The sequence below is a fragment of the Nicotiana tabacum genome, chromosome 1 (assembly GCF_000715075.1).
Source record: "Nicotiana tabacum cultivar K326 chromosome 1, ASM71507v2, whole genome shotgun sequence".
In the NCBI taxonomy this organism is placed as follows: Eukaryota; Viridiplantae; Streptophyta; class Magnoliopsida; order Solanales; family Solanaceae; genus Nicotiana; species Nicotiana tabacum.
Genome location: NC_134080.1, coordinates 56,679,581 through 56,696,833, shown reverse-complemented (window position 1 = coordinate 56,696,833; position 17,253 = coordinate 56,679,581). Strand labels below are relative to the sequence as shown.

At 35.7% G+C, this 17,253-nt stretch overlaps 1 protein-coding gene and 2 non-coding genes across 4 annotated transcripts; all 3 read right to left on the bottom strand.

Annotated features, from left to right (window-relative positions):
* Positions 1-1,464: 1,464 nt before the first annotated feature.
* On the bottom strand, positions 1,465-7,991 carry LOC107799798 (uncharacterized). 2 transcript variants are annotated; one of them, XM_075250852.1, is made up of 7 exons: positions 7,623-7,991; positions 4,124-5,022; positions 3,471-3,830; positions 3,160-3,378; positions 2,430-2,640; positions 2,161-2,302; positions 1,465-2,082 (listed from the first exon to the last, which is right to left on the bottom strand). In XM_075250852.1, the coding sequence occupies exons 2-6, from the start codon at positions 4,292-4,294 to the stop codon at positions 2,211-2,213; spliced, it is 1,053 nt and encodes a 350-aa protein (XP_075106953.1). In that variant the 5' UTR covers positions 4,295-5,022; positions 7,623-7,991; the 3' UTR covers positions 1,465-2,082; positions 2,161-2,210. The 2 variants fall into 2 exon arrangements, with proteins under 2 accessions (XP_075106953.1, XP_016478432.2); XM_016622946.2 differs by lacking the exon at positions 4,124-5,022.
* Positions 6,787-6,920, bottom strand: LOC142165343 (small nucleolar RNA snoR74). Its single transcript, XR_012696158.1, has one exon. It is a non-coding gene; the product is annotated as a small nucleolar RNA snoR74 (small nucleolar RNA).
* On the bottom strand, positions 6,968-7,069 carry LOC142165277 (small nucleolar RNA R24). Its single transcript, XR_012696138.1, has one exon. It is a non-coding gene; the product is annotated as a small nucleolar RNA R24 (small nucleolar RNA).
* Positions 7,992-17,253: the final 9,262 nt, after the last annotated feature.

The window sequence follows — 17,253 nt, the reverse complement described above, 5'->3', positions numbered from 1 at the left end:
GGTTGCACGCCATAGCGGACATACACAGATTTGATTATGAAGCCGAGGGCCTGAGATATGTACGCCACGAGGTGGCTTGTTGATATTTATATGAGACCGAGAGCCTGTTTATGATGCCATGAGGTGACTTGATATTGCACTTGGGCCGTAAGGGGCCCCTCCCAGAGTCTGCACACCCCCAGTGAGCGCGGGTACCCATTGTGATGTGAGATATAGCCCGAGGAACTGATATTGTTCTATGTGATAGCTCGAGGGGCTGGTATTATTCCATGTGATTGTGCCCCAGGGGCTGGTACTATTCTGAGATATTGCCCGAGGGGCGAATTGTTGACACTATGCCCGAGGGGCGAACATTATGTTCTTATCTTTCTTATTTGCCTATCATTAACTGTTTAATTGTGTATTTGTGCCCGAGGGGCAGATTTTCTGCGCTGATCTACACTAATTGTTTGGCATTCATTTGCGTAACTGTTGAAAAATCATTTTCAAAGAAGTTTAAACTGAGCTAAGATATTTTAAGAAATTTTTCAGCTTTATTGCTTTCTTACTGATTTTTGTACTGCTTCTATACAGCATGTTGATACACTTTTCGTGATTTCTTACCATTCGGACTTTAGTTATGATTATTACTCAATGAGTTGGAGTACTCACTTTACTCCCTGTACCTTGTGTGCAGATTTAGGTATTTCTGAATCCGGTAGCGGGTATTAGCTGATCGGAGGCAGAGTTATCGGAGTTTAGCAAGATAGCTACCAGCATTCGCAACACTGCTTTTCTCCCTCTTGATGTCCTTGGACTCCATTTAGCCTGTTTCAGAACTTGGTTGTTTATTAGACTTTAGTAGATGCTCGTGACTTGTGACACCCCCATGTCGGGTTGTGTTTGGTCTGTATTCCGCACATTATAAAATCTTTTGCTTAGTCTTTGGCTTATTTACTCATGCTTAGACTGTTTATAGATGTTTAACTGTTTTAAAATTTAATTGGGACTAGTTGGTTGGCCTTGTCTGCACGAAAGGCGACATCACGACCGGGTCCGAATATAGGGTCGTGACAAATATCCAGTGTAGTTTGTCCTTCAAGTTGACTAGAATGAAGACATTGTCAAAACTATGCCAAGCTACATTAGCTAGCAATCTATAGCCCCTTATGTACTCACATACCACATCCTCTTCTTGGCTACATTAGCATTACTTTCTGTATCAGCATATCTGGCGAAGATTTCAACGATTCTTGTCTTGAATATACAATCAACAGTTGTATACTTGAAGTTGCTTGTTTGGTTGTACTTTCCCTTCTTTCCGAGATAGTAGAATATGTCGTCAATATGTTATACACAAATTTAATTACATGTGTTAGTCCAATTAATCAAACTAAGAAAAAAAAGAATATGACAAGTGAAAACTCAGTTAAATACATCACACAGATTATAGATTAATACATCTGAATACACTGAATTACATCAGATATTCAAGAATAAAGAGGCAATTAAATACATCATAGAGATTTAGTTAAATACATCTGATATTTACAACTACTCATTAATGTTAAAATACATCTGAATACATTTAAATACATGCTGTTGTTCAAAACTAATGAGTCAATTAAATACATAGTACTGTAATACATCTGTTACTTACAACTACTAATAACTTTGAAAATACATTAGAATACATTAAAATATGGTAGTTATTAAGGAATAATGATGCCATTAAATACATCATACAGATTCAGTTAAAAACATATTGCATTTTAAGCTAATAAAAGTTGTTAAAATACATCTAAATACAATTAAATACAACAGATTTATTAGTAACATCTGCATACAATTAAGTACATCAAAGTAATGTAAGATAAATTTGGGTTAGAACTCAATTTTTGAATTATACAATAAGACAAACCAATACTAAAGAAATGAATTATAGTGGAGTTGGAAGGGGTAAAACTTACATTGTCATCCCATAGTTTACTGTCAAACAATAGAAGGTAAAATCAATTTTTTTAATTGACTTGATCAACTTCAAAATCCAATGGTATATGAAGTGTTGACTTGTTCTTCTTGTAATGGTCTTCCAAATTACTTCTACAAGTATGATATAAAAACGTTATATCCATTTTTAAAAATATAAATACGTAATAGACATACCGGGAAAAAACTCACTTCTGCTCATGTCTAACAAGAAGACCATCACGAACCCATTTGTCGTATTCCTAAATGATTAATGTAGGGTGCGGCCCCGTTATTGAATCATCCTCAAATGGGTGTCTTTTTTCAAAAATGGGGGTCAACTTTACTGAAGTACCTGTTGTTCATTGAATTCATGTATAGAGAATTTTAATTATAAAAACCATGGGGAAATAGATAATTAGTTTATAAAACACTAACATACGGAGTCGAAGTTAGACTCGTAAGGGAAGAAAACTATTTACTTGGTCGCCGATTCTTATGAGATGGTAATGGGGTTGATGCAACTTTTTTTGCACTGTTGTGTATCACAATTCTAGTTTCTGGAATTTGACTGGGAAGAAACTTGTCGTCCAGCTCAAATTGAGATACATAGTAATCTGTAGATACACCCTCTTGGTCTATATGTGGTGTGTTGTACGACACCTCTGATGTAGTATTCCCCAACACTCTTGACTACACACAAAGAGCATTAACCACTGCATTATGTTAGTCGTATGCATCATTGTTAGAATTATGTTCAGTGAATACATCAGAATACATGTCTTAAGAATACATATGAATACATGTTAGAAGTATGTTCAATAAATCTCCTTAAGAATACATCTGAATACATTTAACTACATTATATATTCTGGGCAGAATGTAAATGCGTCTAACTGGAAGTTATAACATTACTATATAGAGGAAGCTTAAATGAATACAAATATCATGTTGTAATATATATAAATACATTACAACAGAAATATAGATGCATATAGTTATGTATGTACAACATGCGAAGAGCACAATAATTATGTAGAAATAAAGTCAGGAAAATACAAATACATATAGGATTAAGATAATTAAAAATACTGAATTATTCTATATATACTTGTATTTCACAATGTTATAAAATTGTTTTATATATGATTAATCCTAACAAGAGCAAACAGGAGATATAAACATGTACTAAAGAGGTTAAAAATGTTAAACCTTAATATTATCGCCGACTAGTGTATCAATCTGTCTGTGACGTTTTGGAATATCTTGCAAGTTGGCTTCATATGGCATTTCAATACCATCATCACGTCTTCCTGTGGTTTTCTTTCTCTGGTGTAAGCTTTCTTTTTGCTGATTGTGTTGAAGATGGTCAGCAAGCATCTTAAAGTTATCATTGATTAATGATCTCAGAGACTTGAACTCGCCCACAACCTTAGCAAGACAGAAATAATTATAAAGGTGCATTTGTACACATACGAATGTTAAGCACTAAATTGTAATGTTTAATGTGATAAAAAACTCACGTATTCTTTGAATGAATTTAGGTCTTTCCTCAAAGAAGATACTTCATCATTTTTTAAATCTGCCAGTTGATTGTGATGCAAAATATTTTGTGCAATTTCAGATACACCAACTGGAGCTGTATTTGAGGGATGAATATTCTGTTCCTTGCGCTTTTTATGGGGCGGTGATGAAGATGGACCAACACTTGCATCATGTTTCTTCTTACACTGGATATCAGGTGTAGGAGAAAAGTCATATGAATCCTCTGCCGACTTGTCTGAGTGAGTAGGAGTAGGATTATTCTCAACAGCAACGTCTACTAGAGGAATCTGAATAACGGCAAGCTCTATATCATTTGGATGGATGTCCTTGTAAATAATCTGAAAAACGAAATATAATCAAAGTCTTACTACAATGGATGTATGCAAATCTGGAATCAAAATGTAATTTGTACTCAAATGAAGGCAGTAGTAATGATTAGTAAATTATATGCAACTATATTCAATTGTATTAATGAAGGCAGCAACAACTGTATTGAAGTTTCAATTAACCAAATATGCAGCAGTACTAATGAAGGCAGCAGCAACTGTATTCAGCTGTATGTAGCAACTGTATGCAACTGTATGCAGCATTAATGATTAGTAAACTAGACACGAGACAAATTATATATTACCATGTTTCCCTTGTCATTGAACATGTTGTTCATCAGATAAGCAAAGTTTGGTTGATTTTCGGTGGTTCTCCAATTGAGTATTCTGGGGACCACGTTATCAACTTGGAGTGCAATTTTGGGATCAACATTTGAACAACACTCATAAAACCACACTTGCATAGCTAGGGGCATCCCAACTATCCAGTAATACTTCTTCTAAGTATCCATCTTCTTGCCAATAGATTTTGTCAGTGTTTCAAATGCTTTTAAACCCCATGGATATTCAGAATAGCGCCCAATCTCGGCCAAGTCAAAATGTAGCCTTGGTATGGTTGTGTTGTTCTTCTCGGATAAAAAAATAAAGGTGTGTATGAAATACAACAAAGCTATCTTCAAGGCATCACCATCGTTGTCGTGACCCCAATTCTTGTCAGCAAAACATTTAATCAAATGTTTCTTCTTGACAAGATTGGCACCTCCAAAGTAAGTCTCAATAAGCCGGTTAGGAACTTTTTCACTGAACTCAAAATCAGCATCGTTACCAACACATTTGAGTCCAGTCACAAGCGCAAACTCCCTTATTAACATCTCTACTCACCAAACTGTACATAGTAGTTAACAGATTTAGCCGCTACAAGAACATAGTCATCCGTCGAATCTAATCAAATATGTCTTCTTGCAAGCCATCCAATAAGGCATCGTCCTTGAGTTCCAAACTGCAATGGGCCTCGGCCCAAACCTAATAGCCCCTAGGGTGGAGTGGAGCGGCCGATGACCTTATGTACACAACCAAAGGTATATGAAGGCATGGCGTAAGTGGAGAGTGTCAAAGTGTCTTGTGAGAGACTTGCTTCTATGCTAGAGAAGACGTAGGTTAGGTTGAAGTCGCAGCTGTTACCACCGCATGTGGGGTTAGGTACCTGAAAAATATATTTAGTAAACTAATGGTAGGTGATGTGGGTGGAATTTTGAGATTAAACATCGTGTTTTCAGCGAATGGAAAAAGAGAATAGCATATATCAAAATAGAGGGGGAAAAAATAGCGTAACTGAATAGCGTATTTAGTGGTTTAGGAATAGGAGGTAACCAAAATTAAATATTTATTATAAACATTAAAAGGTATCTATAGAATATAATTTTTTAAAATAATATTTATTTAAAATAAATAAAATATTAACCTTTGGTAAAAATTCCTTTCATTTTTCTCGGCCAACATCAAACAATTCTCTGTATCCACTATAATAACCGATTCTCTGCACTATCAAAAAATACCACTGAAGATCACCTTTACTGCACCGCCACTTCATCCCCCGTCAATACTCGTAGACAACACACGCAAAACCATCACATTCATTTTTATCACTTTAACCTATCACTATTTTACATCTATTGTAAGACCACCAGCCATAAACGATTGTAATCCCACTTTGATTGCTACAATACTACAGTAACTAATTTAGAAGCTAAATTAGTGTGCTTATGTTTATTTTAGCATTATCAAGTTAATGTGAAGCTGTGACATTACCATTAATGATGATCTAAGAAGGATTGGTGATGAAATTGTGTTTATAGAGTTCCAATATAAGTAGAAATTCAACTTGATGGTGCAATTGATCATTATCTGAGTCCCATTTGGGATTATTTAATGCTGGGATAATTAATCCGAACTTGGGGATATATTATATTTTACTCTAAATGGTAACATAAGTTCATTTAAAATCTGAGAACAATCCTTTCACCAATTTATTAGACATATTGATTCCATTTTTTTGTGATAGATATCATTTAGTGCTTTAAGTACTCTCTTTAGCCTATATAAAATTTGATGTTTGAATGTTTCATGAATATTTTCAAGGGAACGTATATAAGTTGAACCTTACTCTTATTCAACAAAGTGAATTAAACAATTGAACTATCTAGGTTTGTATACCCTATTTTTAAACCATAATCCAACATTCATTACAACTTACAAGCATATAAATAAGAAATGATTAAAAATCTGTAATAAAATTTAACTCAAATTGCAATAATTATTCTGTACAATGTACACTAATGATATAATTAATACTCCTTCCAACTTATGTAAACCTTATTTTCTTTTTGATCCATTCAAAAAAGAAGGATACCTTTTCAAATTTGGAAACAATTTAATTAAACTTATAATTCTAACCTTAATGAGAAATTTTTATAACCACACAAATACACTAACCCATTTTTGACTAACTTAAGACCACTAACGGAGGGAGTAATTGCTTTCACCATTATTCCCATTTGTGCTTGATTTTTGATTGCTATTACCAAATTTATTTATATGAGCAAATTAATTCTTATACGAAAATCTTTATTCTTGGCTCATTCTTTATTATTCTCATTACCTACTTATATATTCATAACAGATTTCTTTTTTCTTTCTTTTTAGAGCTATTTTTCTGTTTAACTTTATCACAATAACATATCCTTGAAGAGTGCCTAGGATTAGAAAAATCACATCGCAAAGCCAATTAGTATTTTCTGCAGAAATTTTAAGCAAGTAATCACACTTGGAATTGGAATTCATAGAAGATTCATATCTCACGCCAGGATGTCAACATTCCTCTAAGACTTCATTACTTCAGGAAAACTGGAAATTGCTGCACACTATCATCCTAAAATTATTATTCAATGTAAATGTGTCTAACAGAAAAATATGTATCATCGTTTACTGAACCATTCCATCATGAGGGGTCAAGTGGTTCACCCAATAACAATGCAATTCCGATTTCCCTGACGTTTACGAGAGACCAATTCACAAATAAAGTCAATTGATCCCTGCTTTTATCATCAGGTTTTGTAACTCAGACTAAAAAAATAACAATTTTAATAGATAAAGCTCAGAAGCCAAGCGTAACAAGTGAATTTCATCGAAGATCCAAGCTGATCCAAGCTTAAATTAGATCTTCTTACGTGTTAGCAACTCATCATCGCCAAATAATGGAGGAAAATTAACACAAATAATTTGGCTACTATTAATTTGAAGGAATGCTTAGCAAAAAGCAGAACACCCTCCAATCGTGATAAGCAGCTTTTTATAGGCACCGTGCAAAAGGTAGTTTTTTATAGAAATAAATAAACCCCCGTTGTCTGAGAAATGCCTGTATCTCCTCCAACAATCTAAATTATATAGAAATTTCTGAATATAAATTTAGTATATACCAAAAAATATTGTGTCATGAGAAAACAATGATTCTCATGGGTCTTCATTTTGGAAATTGGTTTATTTAGGCTTCATGCGGCAGACGGGTTACCATTAACTGGTACTTGCTGCTGACTCTTTTGTGAAGCCATTTTTTTACATTACAATCAAAATCATATAGTAATATCACAAATATAATTCATTTTGCATATATTTAGTTGAAAAAATCAACTGTACGAGCTGATTTTCTTAAACTCTATTCGTCTAGTCACCTAATATTATTCGAAAAATATAAAATTAGGGGAAATACAGAAAGACTAAATAAAGAACAAGAGGAAAACTAGTTACCAACAACATCAAAATCTGAAGACGAGCAAACTTAGCAGATAGGTTGCTCAGGCGGAGCAAAGGAGAAGAAACGGCAGCAGCCAAGTGAAGTGGGGTGGCATTGGTGGACTGGTGCTTATTTCAGATAGGCTTACTACTGTATATATAGCGTTTACAGAGAAAACCCTAATACGGAGAAGGTCTCATAATTGCAATGAAGGACAAAACTTTTGCAAGTCTTGCACATCGATATAGCTGTTATGTGTGGAGTGGTCACGTACGAAAGAAGAAATTGAGCAAATGACCCTGAACTTTTGTAAGTTCGTGAATAAGTCCTCATTTTTACTCGAGTGTTTCATGCGAAGAACTCCTCTTTTCCAAGTTTTGCTAATAAATTGTTTCTGTGGGCTAAAGAGCAATTATATTATCTTAAAATCGAAAAGAATGAATTATGTGCGTAGAAAATTTAAAAGTTATTGCTTGTGGTTGAAATTGAGCGGGTAATGTTTTATTGTGCTTATATTATCTATCCTTAATGATTTATGTTGGTTTGGTTGAGAAAATTTAAAGATAATCATTGTTGGATTTTAGTGAACTTGAAAAATATGACGAAGAAGAAGTAGATCTATTATTTTCGTTTTGGGTTGAATGTAACCAATGAAAAACACAACAACAACGATCCAGTATAATTCTACTAGTGGGGTCTGGGGAGAGTAGTGTGTACGCAGATCTTACCCCTACCCTGGGGTGGAGAGGTTGTTTTCAAATAGACCTTCGGCATCCTTCCCTCCAAAAACTCCTCACTTTACTCTTGGGGTGACTCGAACTCACAACCTCTTGATTGGAAGTGAAGGTTGCTTACCATCAGAGCAACCCCTCTTGTCCTAACCAATGAAAATACTGAAATTGATAATAGAAAGTTGAATATCAACTTTGAAGTATTTGGAGTTTATTTTAATCAATTTTAAATAAAAACATGTTGGTAAAACTTTTATATGTAAAAGTTATGACGATCCGTCCATCACACCTTGTGGCGATCAGTTAGGATTAGTGAACTATTTTTTCAAAGTTATGATAATTTGTACTAAAATCATGAGATCAATTAGGACATATGAGTAATGCTGATATCCAATTTTATCCTACTTTTCTTTTGATTAATTTTCTGATGCTCCCTAGTTATTAATAATCTAAGACTCAGTTTCTTAATTATTTATGATTATTATTACAACCATTATTATAATTATAACTATTGGAGTAATTACTACTATTACTATCACTGTTAATACTTTCATTATGACTATTATTGAGTTAATCACTTAGTTTAATATGTATTATTATATATGCTCAAGTATTTTTATTGAGAGACATGGAAGCCGATTTAAGTTAATTTTTAAAAAAAAAAAAAAAAAAGACCATGAAAATCTAGCCCAGATGTCACTCTAACCAGTCCATTAGTAATCCACCAGATCTCTTTCAATTGATTTATCCCATTAAGATTAGTCAAAGCCCACTGTTCAATAGCTCAGACCAAGCAATTAGCCATCACCCAAGCCTCGTTTACTGCCTCGTGGAAGGTGAATCCGACTCCTCTTTTACTTATTTAATTCTTTTGCTCAAAGGGTTCTGCTTGTTTAGAAATTCATGTTGTAGGATCTTATTTTTTGTGTATATTTGTCACGACCCGGATTTCTAACCATCGGGAATTGTGATGGCGCATACTCGTGAAAGTTAGGCAAGCCGTGTAATATAGAATCACTAACTCTTTTATTTAGCCTTTTTAATAATTTAAATTAACATGCGATTGGCAATGAAATATTAACGATAAATAAACACATGCGGAAGACTTAATCTGATAACTTAGCCAAAACCAATACGATAGTACCAACATATATCTCTACCCGGAATCCGATGTCACAATATCACAGACCAACTACGAATACTACATACAAATGTCTAGAAAGAAAGGTACAATCTGTCTCTGAAGTAAATGAAAACAGAATACATATAAATATAGAAGAGAACGCGGGGCCTGCAGGACTAACTCGGGATCTCTAACTGGACTGAAGGCAGCCACCCAATGCTACGGTCCAAAACCTGCCGCTCGGGGATCTGCACATAGTGCAGAGTGTAGTATCAGCACAACCGACCCCATGTGCTAGTAAGTGTCTGGCCTAACCCCGACGAAGTAGTGACGAGACTAGGACAAGACTACCAAATAAACATGTGCAGTTATATAATATGCAGCGGAAAATAAAACAGGAATAAACAATTAAAGATGGGAGGGGGTACATGCTGCGGGGGAATATCAATACCAACAATAAATTAAAAGAAAGGCATAGACAACCTAGAATTTACAGCAAATAATAAGGAACTCGTAACCAATCCACAACCACTTTGTATTATCAATTGTTGCGGCGCACAACCCGATCCCAAAATATAACACCACTGTTGCGGCGTGTAACCCGATCCATATATCACTGTTGCAGCGTGAACCCAATCCAATTATATTATTGTTGCGGCGTGCAACCTAACATCCCCAGCAGAGTCGCCATGCTGTCGCGCCCCCTTTTTCCCTCTTTGCATCGGAAAATCGGGTTTGTGACATTCTGGGTGTAGGACAACTCATTCCTTTTGAGAACTGGGTTTTGCATTTGAAGAGTCGCCACCTAATGATTTAAGGTGCATTAGGACACCTATAGGGTTCATTTCTAAGTTTGCTTGATAACCAAAGATAGGGTAAGAGCTTGAAATTATCCTAAGAAGAAGGTGTTAGACATCCCCCAGGATCCACTAGTATGGTTCCCGGCCAGATAGTTTTGTGAATTTGTACAATTAGCAAATAGACAAATATAGGCTCAAATAGTAGGAGATTTAGGTTTAAACACGTAAGAGTTTGAAAGAACAATTAAAGGCGAACTTTGGAAAAATGAGTCACATTTTCACAGATACTTGGGAATATAAAAGGAAAGGAGAGGAGAGGGGAGGGGAGGTCCTGGGTTTATTTATAATATGGATCACATCAATGCGATACCCGGTATGACATTCTTCAGAATAAGGGATACACGTGGTATTAATGCATCGGTCATCATATCCATATCTGCCATTCCCACCCCGTCGAGGTATTAAAGCGCGGATTGATCTCGACCACTATTGCATGCTATTGCCCATCCCACTCCTATCGGTCCCGCAGGTACTTAGGACTACTATTGTTAAAGAGGAGGGATATTAGGCTGACTTTTAGGTTTCAAAAGGTGAAAAATCTAAGGCGACATACAAAAACACATAGGACTGCATATTAGGAGAAACATGTAAACAACTAAAAGGCTCATGTATACCTCCTCAAACAAAGCACATAAATAGCATGACTTAAACACAGTTAGGGTCTGAATTTAAAGTACTAAGGCAAGGAGAATTTTAATTGTTGAGGCAGACCAGTTTATTACATAACTCAGATAAGAAGTTCGAATCAGGTCTGCCTGCTGGTTGTAGCAATTACTGATTAACACAAGCGGGTTCAGATTTTATTGGTTGTTATCACCTAAGGGTTGCCTAAGTGTTTGGGTGAGATCCTATAAATATGATACCTATTACTGACTCAGAATGTGGCAAAGCAGTAACAACTCTAAAACAAACGACTTGAGATACTATAGATATGCTTTCTAAACCGCGTTAAATAAAAGAGTAAGGCTGTTTTAAAACTAATTCAGAACAATACGAGTTACGCTGATTTTAAACTAGACTGGTTTCAGATCCTGTAGGCGGGATATCTATTATTGCTAATTTTAATTCCTATAGACATGATATCTAGTCGAACGTGAAATGAAGCAGGCAGTATTTACTTGAAATTCCTATATGTATGATTTCTATAAAGGTACTGATTTTAATGATGTCGGATTGTAACCACTTAGATCCTAAGAACATGGTGTCTAAGTGTGGTAATAAACATGCAGAATTGAAGACAAACCCTATAGGCATGTTATCTAAATGTAGAGTTAGACATGCAGAATTTAAACCAGTCCTATAGACAGGTTCTCTAAATGCAGAAAACAGGTCCTATAGGCATATTCTCTAGATGTAGAACATGCAAAATTTTAAAGAACACAGATCTTATAGGCATGATATCTAAATGCAGAGTTAAACGTGCAGAATTTAAAACAACAGATCTTATAGGCATGACATGTAAATGCAGAGTTAAACATGCAGAATTTAAAACAACAGATCTTATAGGCATGATATCTACCTTTAAGCATGCACAATTACCCAACCCTTTTCACTAGCTAACCCCAATGTTCATTATACATTATTACAAACTGAATGATGAATTACATCAGAAAAGTATAAAAGAAGAAGTTACAACCAGAGGAAGCCCGATTCTTGACTTTCTCTCTGAGTTATGGAATAAACCACCTCAAATGCTATTTGTTCCAAAGGTTTCTCTGACTTGAGTGTGTCAAAGTTCCCTATGGGTCTCAAGGGACCCCGGGCAATGCTTACACCTAAGTTTGCAAAATCAGATAGAGATGAGTGCAGTGTAGAAGGGCCAGCCCTTATGTGTCCAAGTTCAGAGGGAGCTCACGGGTCCCAAGGCAAGGCTCACACAAGAGGGGCAGAACCTAAGTCTAAGAGTATAGTGGAAGTGTAGAAACAGAGATTTAACTGAGTTGAGAATAGTAAGGGGTAAGGGTAGCTTGAAATAGTAGTAGTGAAGCTAACACTACACAGAATCAACATTTTTATACAAGGGGTCAGGAGTTTGGGAATTCATTACAGGGAGCATATGACCCTAGGATGGGGTCAGGTTTTGGACATGCACAACAATAGATGGTGCTGGCATGCCCATAAACTAGCCAGAGAATACAACACATAGAGGGTATATAAAGCATATGACCCCAGGGAGGGTCAGGTTTGGGTCATGCACAACAATGTCTAATGCTGACATGCCCTCAAACCAACCAAAGAATATAAACACATAGGGGACATGGGGGTTTGGGATTCATAAGTCATAATAAGTGACTGATAGAGTTCATACATAAGGAACAACATTAATTCAAAAGGGAAAGGGGCAGATTACAGCATGCTTGGTAATGTAACTTGACTAAACATAAGCAGGAAACAGGAAAGAGTGAAGAAAATAGTAAAGAAACATGTTGTTGTTGATGCTGGAAAATTAATTAGAACATACCAGTAAAGAAGCAAATGCAGAAAGAAAAGTAAGCAAATTTCCCACAGCCTAGCCTTGGCTTTGAGCCGGATAGGTAAGGCAACAACACAAGTAGTAACAGAGAAAAGAGAGAGAGTTTTGAGTGAAGTGTATGTTCTGAACTCAAGTGTTTCATATGTTTGAAAGAAAAAAAGGTGCATGATATTTATAGCTTTTGAAAACAGGTAAGGAATAAAGTAATAAGTAAAGTTCTACCACAAACATGGAAACAATCACAAGTCAGAATTAATTAACCGAGTGATTCCCCTTTAATTAAGGAATCGCTGTTTAATGGGTAGTAATGGATTCAAATAAGGAAAGAAATCAGTTTAGAGACAGACTGATTATTTCCATAAAAGAAGTAGTAAAAACATAAATTAAGCAATCGAGTCTAAGTATAGAAATATGTTTATTCTGGAAATAGATTCAGCAAGGTAAATGTTACAGTAAAGGGAAAAGAATCAATCAATTTTGAACGGGCGAGTGAAATCAAGGTTCATAAAAGGGAAACTTTAAAAATCAGTCACAAGACCAAGATCAATCAAAGAGGAGGCTTCAGCATATAAATAAAGTAAACAGGGTCATCAGACATGTGAGGCCAAACACATTGGCAAAAGAGATAATCACAAACATGTAGTAGTGGCAGAAATAAGTTAGGGTTCAGTAGTAAAGCAAACATTCGAAACATAGTAATCAAGTAGGTCAAGTCACATTGAATCAACAGGGAAGAAAATAGATTATCAGAAACATGCAAAGGTTTCACAGTAGCAGGTGAGGAAACCCTTTGAGAGGTTAGGGTTTTCGATAAAAGTTGAGTTAGAAAGATAGTAAAAATCAGATAAGTCACATAGAGAAAAGAGAGTCTGAAACAAGAACTTTCAATCGAGTCAAGTGTTCAGACAACAATTTCAAACCCAAAAGACCTAGGGTTTTCAACAACAAACGAGTTCAAAAGATGGTGAACAGATGAGTCAAGCAAGAACTTAAACAAACATGTACACATTTAACAAACAACTTCAAAACTCGACTAAGGCCCAAAAGAAATTAGGGTCTTAAACATGCTAACTCGGATAGAAGAACAACATGAGCAAAACATAGCAAGATCAGAAACACGTTAAAATCAGAGAAGAGATTTTTGAAATAACTTAAAAGAAAAAACCTAATTAGAAAATATAAAGAGTCGTTTTGAAAGCAAAGTTAAAGAACCTTCGAGAAAAATAAAAATTCATGGTAAGCACATATCTAAGGTAGATCTGAAATAAATCGAAAGATCTTAGAGATTAGGGTTTCATCAAACCTAAAAGAAACGAGAAAGATCTCGAAAGTTAACGATCTAACTAGAAAAGGTCAAGGACCCGCCTCGAAAGGCCATGAATGGCCGAAAAAGGTCGTGGATGGTCGGAGAAAAGCCATGAACACCAGTCGAGCAAGGACTGGACCCAAACTCCTTTGAAGTCTGGTCGTGAAACCATAAAACCAAACACATAGAAGCCATGGAAGGCTAGTACAAGCCTCAAATGACCACGAAAGGCCATGGATCAGGTAGGTGTTAGGGTGGATTAGGGTGTAGCTTGATGGCAACGGCTAGGGTTTGTAGGAGTTTCAGAGAGAGTTGAGAGAGAAGAGGGATTCAAAGGCAGCGATTGGTGAGAAAATGAGGTAGGGTGAATGGGTCGTTTGGGTTAAAAAAGAAAGGGATAATGGGAACCGTTGATCTAAACGATCAACGACTAGAATTAAAGGGGTTAGGTGGGGAGTCCGGGTTGGGTCATTTAAATGGGTAAAGGGTCAAATTTAAAAGGAATTGGGCCAGGGGAAATTGGGTTCAAATTGGGGTCAATTTGGGCTATAATTGAAATGAAATCTGGCTAGATTCTAAATAGCCATTTTTCCCTATTTATTTTATAAAAATAGCAAATTAATTTCTAGAAATAAATTAAAAGTACTAAAATGATTTATGACATATAATTATCAATTTAAAAAAAATACTGGACTTAATTTTCATAAACGCAATTAAATCCTAAAGGAGGCTAATATTGCAATTATACAATTTAGCCTCTAAAAATACTAATAATTTTGTAAAAATATGTAAAAATTTCCTTAGCTATATTTTAGCATAAATGTAAAAGTACAATAAATAAATTACCAAAAATGATAATTTTGGAAATAATTATTGAGTTTTTATGGATAAAATAGGGAAATAAATTGATTTAAAAACCTTTAAAAAGTAAGAAAAACTAATAAAACATTTGGACCTACTTATATATGCATACATATGCTGTTTTGAAGGTATTTTGCATATTAAATATATATATATAGAGAGAAAAATTGGGTATCAACAGCGGCGTGCAAGCCGATCCAATTATAATATTGTTGTGGAGTGCAACCCGATCCACATATACAGTTCAACACCAATCACAACAAGAGTCCCGGCAAGGGATCAATAAAGAAACAACACTATTCCGGTAAGGGAATCGACAGTATAAGTAAATACGTCCCGGCAAGGGAAAATCAGCTATAACCAAACTTGTTCCAACATCTAACTACCTCAACTAGCCCTAATACTCAATCATAAGTAATCTCCACGAGAATAATCATAATCTTTGCTCAACACAGAGAATCAACAACTTAGGCATTCGTAGTATTTATTAAGAACACAACAATTTCACTTTAAGACTCACGGTCATGTTTGGCACCAACGTATAGATACTCGTCGTCATGCCTATACGTCGTACTCAACAAGTAACATGTAGAAAATAGGACACAACTCCTAATCCCTCAAACTAAGGTTAGACCAAACACTTACCTCGAACTTCCACGGCCAATTCAAGCCTCAAACACCACTTTTCCTTTAGAATCTGCCTCCAAACAACTCGTATCTAGTCCAAATTGATTTAACAACATCAATAAATGCTAAAGAATTCACACCCAATGCTCAATTATAGATTTTCTATCATTCTTCCCAAAAAATCAAAAATCGACCCCGGGCTCGCTTGGTCAAAACACGAGGTTCGGACCAAAACCCGATCACCCATTCACCCACGAGCCCGAATATATAATTAGTTTCAAAATCCTACCCCAAAACTAGGTCTAAATCCCAATTATGCAAAAAGCCCTAACTCTACCCAAATCCCTAATTTCTACCCTTAAGAACATGATTTAGGCCTAGAAATCTAATGGTGTTAATGGAAATTAAAGAAAATGAGTCTAAGATTACATACCTATGAATTTTTGGTGAAGCTCACTTTCAAAAATAGCCCAATTTGGAGTTTGGAAGAAGAAGTTATGAGGTTTTTGTTAAATCCCATATGTTTTGTTACTGTTTAAATGATTTGGAAAAATTGGTCTCTATGATCGCGAACAAGGGTATGCGATCGCATAGGGTAAGGGGGGCTGGGCATCGCGATCGCGGAGCATGAATTGCGATCGCATAGAGGAAAATGGGTTCCCTTCCCAGGCCTGGTTTAACCCTTTGCGATAGCGGAAGAAACAATGCAATCGCATAGAACAATTGGTGACCTCCCAGAATTTACTCTACGTGATCGTGGAAGGAATATGTGATCGCATAGCACAAAATAGGACCCCCTAAAATTTACACTATGCGATTGCGAACCTTCCTATGCGATCGCATTGCACAAGCATCAGGACACCAGCAAACAACAGTTTTCTACAATTTTTCCTAAGTTCAAAACCTTCCGAGACCTATCCGAAACTCACCCGAGCCCTCGGGGCTCCAAACCAAACATTTACACTAACTCAAAAACATCATATGAACTTATCTGTGCGATTAAATCGCCAAAATAACCTCTTAAACAACGAATTTAGCATAAAAATCTAAGAAAAATCTCAAAACTTTCAAAGTATCAATTTTCACAACTACGGGTCCGAATCACCTCAAACGACTTTCGTTTCTTACCAAATTTTACAGACTTATCTTAAATCACATATAAGACCTGTACCAGGCTCCAGAACCAAAATATGGGTCAGATACCATCAAGTTCTAAACGCATTTCATTTCCAAAACTCATAAATAATTTCAGAAAATAATTTTGTTTACAAAATTCAATTCTCGGGCTTGGGACCTCGAAATTCTATTCTTGGCATACGCCCAAGTTCCATATTTTTTCACGGACCCTCCAAGACCGTCAAATCACGGGTCCGGGTCCGTTTACCCAAAATATTGACCGGAGTCAACTTAAATCCATTTTAAAGTCAATTCATCATTTTTCATAGATTTTCACAAAATTGCTTTCCGGCTACGCGCCCGGACTGTGCACGTAAATCGAGGTGATGCCGACAGAGATTTTTAAGGCCTCAGAATGCAGAATTCATTTTAAACAAGTGGGTCATCACAATATGGATTCATTGTTTCCTACTGCTCAACCTTTATTTACTCTTATTACTTACTGGGTTGGAGTACTCACATTACTCCCTGCACCTCATGTGCAGATT

Coding starts and splice junctions, on each gene's coding strand:
- LOC107799798 (XM_075250852.1), bottom strand. CDS start 4,294: ATGCCCCTAGCTATGCAAGTGTGGTTTTATGAGTGTTGTTCAAATGTT. Junction 3,379..3,470: donor TAAATTCATTCAAAGAATAC/GTGAGTTTTTTA, acceptor TGTCTTGCTAAG/GTTGTGGGCGAGTTCAAGTC. Junction 2,641..3,159: donor TAGTCGGCGATAATATTAAG/GTTTAACATTTT, acceptor CTTTGTGTGTAG/TCAAGAGTGTTGGGGAATAC.